General features: G+C 35.5%; 1 protein-coding gene across 1 annotated transcript in view; it reads left to right on the top strand.

Annotated features, from left to right (window-relative positions):
* Positions 1-10399, top strand: part of LOC127628168 (ubiquitin domain-containing protein 2) — a 35264-nt gene extending 24865 nt beyond the window's left edge. Inside the window, exon 3 of the mRNA XM_052104895.1 lies at positions 8466-10399. Within this exon, the coding sequence (XP_051960855.1) occupies positions 8466-8881 (416 nt within the window). The 3' untranslated portion in view covers positions 8882-10399. The remainder of the gene's footprint in view (positions 1-8465) is intronic.
* Positions 10400-12348: the final 1949 nt, after the last annotated feature.

Raw genomic sequence — 12348 nt, 5'->3', positions numbered from 1 at the left:
AGCGCCTTTAAAAGTTGCTTTCTCAAAGCGCTTTACAGGCAAACATAACAACAGAGAAAAATACACACTTTAAATACAAAAATAAACTAATAAAATTAATAATCAAGTAAAAGCAATCCTAAAATAAAATGTTTTGAGAAAAGATTTAAAAGTCACTAATGTATTTGAATTCCAAAGCATAGGAAGAAAATGCTTTATCACAGAACGAAACTGTGTCTTGGAAACAACCAAGAACCAACAACTTGGTACTTAGGTGTCGTTGTAAATGGGCTGGTTTCATGCTATTATTAGAGAGCACATCCCCGCAGAGGAAACACAGCGGCTGAGGCGGTTCAGTAGGTGTGGACGTGAAACCGGAAACGACATACTGTTCATGAAATTACCGGTACTTTGACTTATCAGCTTATTTTTTTCTTTTTTCCATGGGTTCACTTGAGCTGCCACTAGCACTGCTGCTGCTTGGAACGGCGCGTTTTTTTAGCCATTGATCCATATCTAGCTAGTGTTCTACTCAAAGCTAGCCTCTCTGCCTGTTGCTATGGTCACTCTACTGCGCTGCCACACAGCCAGCGTCCACGGACAAGCACATTTGGCGGGAAGGACAGGGTGACCATATTATAACATGATTATAATGTATATAATATATATATATATATATATATATATATATATATATATATATATATTATATTATATTATATAATGTTTTGAGAATAGTCAATGGCTAAAAAATGTTTTTTTGTCTTTTGAGAATCATCCCACGTACCCCCTGGGGACTGCTCACGTACCCCCGGTTGGGAAACACTGATCTAGAAGACCGGTGATCTTGGATGCGTTTGTTGGGAAATAGGGCAGTTGTTTAGTGTTCTTGGAGAGCTCTCGGGGATGAGCAGTGGAGTGAGAGGTATAGTTATAAATGTGTGTGTATATATATTTTTATTTATTTATTTTTTCCTCTTTTGTATATACTCAGATATGTGATCACAGGAATGTTTGTTGGGGGTCAGGGATTGGTAGGGGTGTTGGTGGGGGTTAAATGTTGATTCTGTGTATATATGTTTTTCTTTTCTTTGTTTATTGTTTGAATCTATAAAAAATGTTAATCAGAACGTCTCGATTCACTGAAAATCTCTCCTTGGTGAGAGTTAATGAGAGATAATAAAGCAATGAACAAGTAGTTTTTTTTTAGTTACATCATTTCAATGAATCAGTTGATCCAGTCTGAATAATTTATTCAGGATTGGATCGATCAAGTTCTCAAGCTCCCTGACTTAATGTTCCAGTCAACAATTAAAATCTCACTGGAAAGAAAGATTATCAGTTAGTAACAATTACAATTTTGGTCGGTTTCTCACACAAAGCTATTGAATGGCTTTAAAAGACTTAGAATATAGTGCACAAGTTGTATGAATCACTTCTATGGTGCTCTTGCATCCTTTTTGAAGCTTCAAATCTTCAGTCCCCTTTAATTGTAATTGTATCAAAAAGATACAGTCTTCAAAATGTAGGCTTTTGCAATCCACAGAAGAAAGTCAAGCAGGTTTGGAATGACACTAAAGGAATAGTTAAGCCGAAAATGATTGTTAATGTATGCTAATTATGAAAGTGATCTTACCTCGCACAGTCATTTCCTTAGAGAGTTTCCCATTAAATTCCCTGCCCAAGATAATTTGTGCTTGTCACTAATTGTAATTGCACAATCTCAGGAGCCAGCCTATTATGTTTGGCCATTGTTCAGATGTGAAAATATGTCATTAGGAGGTTTATGTGAACAACTTGCCTCCCTCTGGTTCTCATTGACTACATCTGTCTAGATGCAGCTGGAGATTCTTTAAGGCAGTTGTCAGCATCTCTCGAGAGCCGAGTGGAAAAACGTACTGTACTGTTACTAACCACAGTTGTGTGCTCAATAGGACGCATGCAGATTGAATCAACCCCTTCCTGCGAATCAAACCTCAATCCCCCCCAAATCATTCCCACTTTTATTTTCCACCAGAGATTTTATATTAGGTGATCGGATGAATGTAAATCCAGGATTTTGATTTGATCAGAGTATGAATCGCTGCTATGTTCAGATTGGTTAGCCCTTAAAAAATTAAAGAGATAGTTTTCCCAAACATTTGAACTGTCACCATTTACTCGTTCCTTTTTGTTTTTAAGCCAAATTACTTTCTTCCTTTGGTGGAACACAAACAATGGAAATGATAGAATGACAACCTCAATTACCATTCACTTTCAATGTACAAAAAAAAGATGCAATGAAAGTGAATGGTGATGGATGTTGTCATTCTAACATTTCCATTTGTGTTCCACAAAAGAAGAACAGTCTTTTGGGTGAGTAAATGATGACTATATCTTAAATGCATTTTGCTGAATTTGAATATCACTTCCCCCTAGAAAGTTAATTGGAAAGTCATGGAAATTCATTGTTCAAATGTGTGGAAACCCTGAACCATTTTCATGATCGTTACTAAGTGATTGCTCATACTGATGATGCTTTATTCTATAATTGCATTTTAAACATCTAGGATAAGGGACTCAAACATGAAATTGCTGCCAAGTTGATTTACAGTAAATGGCATTCGGTAACAAGCATAGATGCTTCACAAGACCAGTGCTTCATTGTGGTCTGCAACAGACCAAAGTCTCTTCACCAAAAACAATACCCCATAATGGTCTTTCCAAACTATAAACCCCCTACCACATTAGACAACCTGGTGATGTTAAACAGTAGAGCTTAGCAAATTACTTTTTCAGTGATGTAGTCATAGCAAGCATCTTCAGTTATCTCAACAATGGGAGAAATTCCCTCCCGTCCCTTCACATGCAGAAGCCTGGTGGTGTTTGCAGGGTTCTATCATGCACAGGTTCTGTGGTTGTTCGACTTGCATTGAACTCAGCAGAGCAGTGCAGGTGTATTTATAGAGATTTACCCATGCAGCGAAAAGGTCAGAGGACAGAGACTGTAACCATCCTCCACTTTCTCTTAACCTCTGAGTGAACAGCGAGGGGTTTACTCAATTCGTTTGCACTCTTTGAATATTTGTGGTCAGGTTTATGTGAAGAGTAGTATTTTGCGACATTTATAGCGATGAGAGTTTGTCATTGTTCACCTTATTGGAAATTTAACCCATTGCTCTCATACTGGACCGTAGTACTATCAAAGAGGGAAAATTTGTAAATGTCTTCGTTTATCACAAAATGTTAAGATCGGGTACAGTATTTTAGGCTGTTTTTGAAAGCCTAATTTAAAGGAATAAAAGTCTTTCAATCCAAAATACTAACATACCCATGACAGGAGAGCATGTGTTATCTGTGTTTTTTCTTGGCTACAACTTCCACAGTTGTACTGATAAAATGATTAAATATTTTGGGAAATTAGTCCACTGTATGTGTAAATGGTGAGCTTTTACATTTGATTGTAAAAACAAATTGCCGGCAGCAGCCCAAAAATGTCCCAGAGTTGAAGAGTTTAATACATTAACACAGAATCATGCTCATTAGCATGATTTTCAGATTTTAGCTTTTTTAAACCTTTGTTTTATAAAATTTTTGATGAAAATAAAAAAGATTAGTAGTCATGCCTCCTAAACTATACATAAATTCTGTAATAAGTAACTGTCCAACAGAGGAATTCAAGCTTTCAAGCAATTCAAGTATCACACTGAAGTCATGTTTTTGCAAGTCTTGCTCTTGGGGTTTAACCTAAACATTTTTAATCACAATGGCACTCACTATACAGGTACCTAACCAGTACATCTACAACCCAAAACAAAACTGTTTCAAAGGCTCTCCAAAGCTATTTTAATGGTTTAGTAAATCTGGCCATTTTCAGCAGTAAAACCAAAAGAGTCTGTAAAAAGCCCAAGTGTACCACTTTAATTATCCAGCTTGTCCACAGCTCTTCTGATACATTTGATTTGGTGATTGTTCAGAGCCATCTGGTCTTATTCATGTGACTGTCTTGGGTGGCTGTATGGCAGATCTGCATGTGCAAGATAGTTGTGGCTTATTGGGATGATGCTATTGCATCATCCCAATTGTTGTACTCTGTACAAGCATCATAGGGTCTACTTACTGCTGATCTGATCTTTTTTCTGTATCTCAGATGATACGTAGTGTACTACAGAACATTGGAACCCAGTCCCATCCTTAGAAGACGACCAAAAGGATGTTCTTATTTAAACCCTGAACAAATTCACGAAGCGAATAATCAAGTGATGCTTTATTATTTGAGGGAAATTACATTTAGTTAATCGCTCTGTTTATATTTCCATCATATCACACTTCTAAAAAATCTAGGTATGGGCATTATTGAATAATTTTGTAGTCAAGTACTCTAACCCACAAAAACATGTAATCGATCACTAAAAAACAATTATGGCAGCTATGTGAAATCTATATTTTGTTTTATTCACAAATGTTCCAAGAACGGTTTTAAAACAAGCTAACTTATTTTGGAAAAAATGAAATTAACAATATGCATTAATAAAAATAATAAATAAAAAACTAAACAAAACAATAAACCCACAATAAATAAAATATAGAAATATCAATAAAAAACATCCAAGAATTTTTACTTAATTTTGACAATTTGTGATTTTCTAGTAGTGTATAATGAGTATTCAATTAGTCGATTACTTGTGCACATCCCTGCTAAATCCTGCTCCGTTTCGCTCATAGAGCACAACAGTCTGATTCTGGAAGTCAAAATCTCGTTCATTTTTAATGATAACTTAAGGCCGAAAAATACTTCTACATTGTTGCTCTGGCCACACGGAGGCTTTGTCATTGGTATACATTTATATATAAGGCTATTCTTGGTGTGCTCCCATCCTATTTATGTTCACTTCTTATGAAAAAAAGAGCTGGTCATTACTCTCTCCGTTCTCAGGCTGTTGTCTTGTTTTCTGTCCCACATGTCAGTACTGTGCTGGGTAAAAAGGCCTTTGTTTATTCTGCTCCCTTTACATGGAATTTGCTGCAGAACAACTTAAAACTTAGTAAATTGATTCCTTTGAGTGTTTTTAAGTTGAGAATGAGATGCTTTGAGTTGGACTCCCTCACATGTCAATGTTTTTATTGAGATTTCATTGTAAGTGCATAATTGGCTTTCATTTGTGTGTCTTTGTACGTATGTAATGATGTGATGTAATTTTGCTGCCTATCTTGGCCAGGTCCCCCTTGCAAAAGAGATTTTTAATCTCAATGGGTTTTTCCTGGTTAAATAAAGGATAAATAAAAAAAATAAAAAAAACAAGTACGTGTATGCAGATGAGATTGCTTGGCAAACGCATTGCCAGCATTCAGTTGAACATGCTTAACCTTGCATTAGAAGCCTTCTTGCATTACCGTGGTGGGAACAAACCTTAGTACTTAAGAGGCCGATAAATCTACCTTCAAACATCTGTGCCATTAAACTGGATGCATCATTATTCACGTAAGTAGCTATAAATATACTTAATTGCTCAGCAATATTCTCTTCAAACTGTGGATCTGCCATGACAGTTGTTGACTTGAAAGAGAAAACTTACCCTAGAAAGGGACAGTTCACAATAATCTCACTATAGCGGCCCTTGCGGCAATGCTGAGAAACGTGCACTTGCGTTGGGTTAAGGATTGCGCTCTGACACATTTCAGCGAGATTCTGCAAAAACTTCGTTACAGTAACATTTTTTCTATGAGACCAGGTAAGTTTTACCATCTAGCTATTGTTGTAAGGATTGCATTACAGCAGTTATCAAGCAAACACTGTTCTCCGGCACAGCAGCTCTTGACAGGCTGTATACCTGCCTAAATGAGTTTGGCAAAGACACATTAATGGGATGAGTGGGGTACTTTAGATTGTGTTTAAGAAGAGGTTCAAATATAAGGAATCCTATGTCGGTGTAATCTTGTCCCCTTATGTTCTTATTTGGTCTTCGCTGTGAGTGACATATCTAGGACACCATCACTTTACAGAGAATGCTGTTTTCATCCATCTGCAAGCAAAAAGTCCTTTGTCCACCAAGAGTCTTCCATATTTGTTTTTTTTATGTTTTTCTCTCAAATCAAAGTTGAATGTATGAAACGGAATGACCATGAATTTTTCACAGCAAATTAAAATATGTAGAGTTGCATGATTCATGTTGAATTGAAAGAATGCACATCCCCGAATAGGCAAAAGAGATTCATTTCTAGTGACTTTCATATTTCAAGTGAACCTTTATTAACCTCGGCGCAGTGACAGAAGTTCATGTAAGAGCAGAGTATATATATATATATATATATATATATATATATATATATATATATATATATATATATATATATATATATATTAAGAGTTGTAATTATTTATCTGGTTACCACAGATAATGAGCCTTGATCAGCCCATTGGTTAGTATTAGAAGTTATGAATTAAATGTTTTCATTACTGAAACTACACACACCTGAAACCATTCCTAACATACTTTTGTAATCATGTGTAATACATAGTAATTTCCAATGTTTTCCAAGGAGGTATAGCTCACCATGATTAAATGACATAAATTACTTCCTCTTTGGGAGATGCCAGTGATGTAATCTTATTGTTCCTATGGTGTGAACCCTGTCCCACTGCCATTGATTCATTGCTCTTACTTCCTCTTTGGTTTAAAGGGCGACAGATTCCACAATGAGCCTTTCTGTCACGGTGCTCATCATGTGATTTGTGCCTGTATTCCTTTTTCCAGTTTTACCCAAGTAGGATTAACAAGAAAACAAAAGATTCAACACTGTAAATGCAAATGTAAAATGTAAAAAGTATGTGGTGCTTACATACCAAGTCTATATATATTTATATACACACACACACACTACAGGTCAAAAGTTTTGAAACACACTCATTCTTTATTATAATTATTTCTTCACATTTAGAATAACAGTAAAGTCATCAAAACTATGGAATAACATAAATGGAACTATGGGAATTATGTTGTGACTAAACAAAATCCAAAATAAATCAAAAGTGTGTTATATTTTTGCATCCTCAAAGTAATCTTTGCCTAGAATTTGTTCTCTTGTACTTGACATTTTCTCAAGCAACTTCTTGAGGAATCACCCTGAGATGCTTTTTAAACAGTATTGAAGGAGTTCCCATCTATGTTGGGCACTTATTGGCTGCCTTTCTTTATTATTTGGTTCAAATCATCAATTTCAGAAACTTTTTTACATTTTTATTTTAATTTAATAATGAAATAAATTAATATGGTGGTACAATTATATTTGTGTCTATAAAACTAATTTCAAACATTAAACGTATGCCTTCAGATCAAAAGATATCTAAGATCAAGAGAAACATTTCAGTCAAGTGTTTCAAAAGTTCAAAAAATATTTTCATTGATATGGATAACAAACACTAAAATGGTACTGTCTCTTAAGAATAGTAGCAGTTCAGTGAGCCTCTCACAGAAGTGTTTTGGTTGAGCGCATTTTGTACCGCATCTGTGCTGTAATTATAATTAAATATTTATATTTTTGTTGTTTATCTACAACAAACTGTAAAGACCAGAAAGGTTATTAGAAGAGACCTTATTTGATTAAAAATGGATAGCATGGATCTCATCTTTGGACACATTACACAACCAAAACAAACTTTTACTTGCAAATTTCAGTGAAAGTTTCTTGGTGCTAAACTTCTTCACCACATACTACTCAGTCACTGGCAAGGGAAATCTGAAAGTTTTGCCAAATGTGACTTTTTTGGACATTTAAATATATTTTATTACTTCATTGTTACTTCCGGCAACACGAGCAACGGCGACCGTTGGCGACCGGATGTGGGCATGTTCAGCGACGCTACAAAGTTCAGAAATGTTTCACTTTATACCAATGAAGAGGGACTTTCGGGAGCGTCAGCCAATATTAGAGAAGATGGTAGAGCTCACGTGATCCTAATATTTTAATAATAAAATTAATTGTAATGAAACAGTGCTGTTTAGACTCTCCATACACATCTCTAGCGTCCTAACCGCCAGCGAATGGCGACATGCAGCGACAAAGTAGCTGGCGGTGTGAATGCAGATTTATATGTTTACACGGTAGTCTGGCGGTTTGAATAAATTCTGTGCTTCATAATCTTATATGTTGTTTATTGACTAACATTAGTATGTTCATATTAAATATTTACTATATATTCATATTATAGTGCTTTTTGTATTTATCACAGTGTGTTACAATTATTGCATAACTTTATACAGTCTGGATGTTATGAATAACATCATCCTATGTGCATTTCCTGTTTAATTGAATCCGAATCGATGGTTTTATAAATATAATTGACATGTGTACAGATAACTGACATAAAATATAAATAAATTAGCAACTGTGCTATGATTCTTTTCTAAAGCCTGACTGATACCTGTACAATACTGAATGAGTATATGTTCTTTCACCAATTAAGAAGGTGTACTCTGAGGTAACACTTTTTTTAATGTCATCTCCAGGTGCTCTGACTGAATGCTACGATGAGCTGGGGAACCGCTACCAGCTGCCCGTCTACTGCCTTTCCCCTCCTGTCAACATGATCGAGGAGAAGAGTGAGCTGGAGACCATTGAGGTCCCAGAAGCTACAGCCAGTGAGGGCCAGGAGTGTCAGTTACGCCTGCGTCTCTCGACGGGCCGGGATCTACGCCTTGCTGTCCGCACCAGCGACAGCGTCCACCAGATGAAGCGGCGTCTGCAGGGCCAGGAGGGTGTGGCGGCCAGCACCCAGCGCTGGTTCTTCTCGGGCCGACCGCTCACTGACAAGATGAAGCTGGAAGACCTGAAGATCTCCAGAGACTATGTGGTTCAGGTGATCATCAGCCAGCCTCCCACAACCCCACCATTGCCGCAGAACCCCACACCTGTGATAAACTAATGCCTCGCTAGGGGCATGAGGAGATCTATGGATGACTATCTGCAGTATCTTTGAGGATCTTTTAAGATTTCTTCAATTCGGGATTGGCCATTCTTTATTCTAGAGTGGAAATCTGTATAGGCTTCTCTCTTCAAACGCTCACTGCCTTTGATCTGACTAGCTCCAGCTCTTCTCCCGATGTTGAGACTCCCAACTTTCTGGTTTAAAGCCTCAGGTTTAGAAAACTGGAGCCAAAGCCAAGAGAGGTCCATGGTTTTGGCAAGGGAAACTAAATAGTGATGATTCTGCCTAATATTTGTTATTTTGAAGATTATGGAGTTACACACTCCATATTTGTTTCCATTTTCTTGTGATGAGAGAATTTGTCTGCAAGGCAGACCAAAGTGTTGACCTACCAGTGTCTGTCAGAGTTTGAAATCTTAAACAGAGAGATTAAAGGCCAATAAGGCTTTTAAAAAAAATAGGGCTTTTTCATTGGATTTCAACTAAACGGAGGATCATTTTTGGACTATTTTCTTAATGTTCGTTTTTATTAGAGACTCTGTAACCAAAAAATATATACATAATGTTAAAAGTGGGTCCTGCTACATGTCGCTAATAGCAATGTGTCTATTTTTTTTGTTCTTCTTTGGATAAACTTTCACCAACTTAAATTCTGTTAACAACTTGCAAAATTAATTTGAACCTTTTCATTTGAAAAAGATGTTTTTTTTTTAATTTTTTATAATGGTTAGTTTGTTTGAACTTTGCCTCATTTTGAGAAATGTACTTTTAGTAGAGAGATGGCAGTCATCAAACTCTCTTTCCCTGTGTTAGCACAAAAGTGTGAAATTGGTTTTGCGGAAATGTTTCAGTCATTACCTGTGCAACCGTTACGATTCCATGTTATTGAGACACTTTTAAGAATTTATTAAGCTCTGCTGGGTTGCCATAACGCTAAGGTTTTCCTCCCGCATCCTGATGGTATATAATAGGAGTAATGGGTTAGAAGGGGGGAATGTTTTCAAGTGATGTTATACAAACAGAAGATATCTGTGTGGCTGCATACAACTACACTATGAAGAGTGCAATTTGAACAAATGTGAACGAGAGAGGACAAGATCTGTGGCTGATGTCTCTGGCCACCATGGGCATAGATGCCATCTGAATGTAGCTGTTCATTTGGAATGAAGACATTCTCACTATTTACTCTATATGTGTATGTTTTTTTTTGTTAGTTTTTTGGCCTTTATGCAGCGAGGGATGGTTAATGACAGGAAATGATGGGATCGAGAAATGCTCTGAACTCAAACTTGTGTCACCTCTGCTCAACACATCAAAGGACGTGTGATAACCGCAAATGTGTTTTTAAATGGCATCAAGACTTGGTCCTCTTGAAATAGAATTTCAAAAAACAGTTGCATATTTTAATGACGCAGAATGCGTTTTTAATTAAAAGATGATAAACATTTGTACACTTTAGTATTGCAGTGTCTGATTTTGTGTGATATTAATGTGTTATTCTTATTAGGGCTGTCAATCGACTTGACGATTAATTAATCGCATACAATATATCAATATTTTTGAGAAAGGCTCCTATATAAAGATAATTCAAAATAAATAATACATAATATTTCAAATAATTATGAATACATTATATATATATATATATATATATATATATATATATATATATATATATATATATATATATATATATATATGTAATATCAGATTGAAATATATTTGGCAGATAATAAAGCATTGATTAGACAATAAAAAAAGTGTCTTTAGAAGTCATAAAGTTTTATTTCCATATCATTGAACATAAGCCTATAGTTAAAGCCAAGGCATTTTACAACTGAGTTTGTCAACCTTTCCTGTTCTTGCGTTCCATCTGCACTATTATTAATGTCAATCTATGTACATACAAGTCAGACGGATGCTTTTGGAGCATCACACTGATTTTCAGCATTATAAACACCACATTTTAGGGCGCTACGTCAAGTTAAAAATTTAAATAGTAGTTGAAGCTCAAGACACATCTCAAAATCACTGCATTCTGTTGTGCTTTGTCCAGATATCAAGAATATATCATGTGCGACCATCTCACTTGAGGTACGCTGACTGCCCCCTGCTGGCGCAGCTCATAAAGCATAAAGTTGAATTACTTGAATTTCTCCGATGGTAGAAAAATACTTTCATCACATAATTTACATATGGGTCAGGAGGTATGATGAATTGCATTCATTTTTGAACACATTATTTTTTTATATAAAAAAATCACACTAAATGATCACGCTAAATCAATAGCCTTAATTCATCTTCATAGTTGTATTTATAACACTAATTATTCATTAATTCTTACTGATACCAAATATCACATTGCATCCTAATAATTATCCATAATGGCACAAAATTATTATTATTATTTTGGCACAAAATGTAAAGTCTGAAGTCTGATAAAGATGCTCTTTAGATTATTCAATGAGTCCATTGTGTTGGGATGAGAAAGTTACATGTTCTTTATTATCTGGAAGAGTTTCGTTTCCTCCATCCTTATCTGTTTTTCACGTTTTCATAAATTCTGTTAATAATTAATGTGCTTGACATTTAGTCCATCATTAACTCATATTATAGGAACAGTGAAAGTATACTGTGTATACTTCCTCAATAAGTGACTATGCCGTGAATGTACAATAAATATTATCCAATGGTTTCTCTTATTGAGGACTCTCTATATTGCAGATAAGTTTATGGTGGGGAAGCATCAGATGAACTTCCACTTCCATTATCAACAGCATTAACATTATTGATTCAGAGGCAGTATTTGTAACTGAACACTGGTGCACTATAGAGCTCACTTAAAGTAGGAATAAGTGTACTGGTATTTACCCATCTGATCAGAAAGGAGAGCTTGTCACACTTTATATTATGTGTCTTGACTATGCATTTATATTAAGTATTTGATATATGTAATTATTGCTTACAGTACGTGTAATTCTATTAAAGGATGTGTAGCTAGATGGTGGCCCTCAACTACTACCTTAAATTTAAAGGAATATTTCACCCAAAAATGTAAAGTTCTGTCATAACTTTTACTTTTTTTTACTTTTACTTGCCCTCATGTTGTTCCAAACCCATATGACCAAGCACAAATCAAATATGGTGACATTTCAGTAATATTAAACCTCATTGTTTATTGTGTCATGACGTTTGATCACTATAGCAAAAACCCATGAGGTTTGATATTATTGACACGTTGGCATACAGTGGAAACAAAAAGTATGTGAACCCTTTGGAATTACCTGCATTTATGTATAAATTAGTCTTAAAAATCTGCTTTTATCTTCATCTAAGTAACAATAATGAATAAACAATCTGTTTAAACTAATAACACACAAATTATTTATTGTTCTTGTACATATTGAATACATCATTCAAACATTCACAGTGTTGGCTGGAAAGAGCATGTGAACCCCTAGGCT

The sequence above is a fragment of the Xyrauchen texanus genome, chromosome 34 (genome assembly GCF_025860055.1).
Source record: "Xyrauchen texanus isolate HMW12.3.18 chromosome 34, RBS_HiC_50CHRs, whole genome shotgun sequence".
Taxonomy (NCBI): Eukaryota; Metazoa; Chordata; class Actinopteri; order Cypriniformes; family Catostomidae; genus Xyrauchen; species Xyrauchen texanus.
The sequence above is the reverse complement of the archived record's forward strand: the minus strand, read 5'-3'. Positions and strand labels throughout refer to the sequence as shown.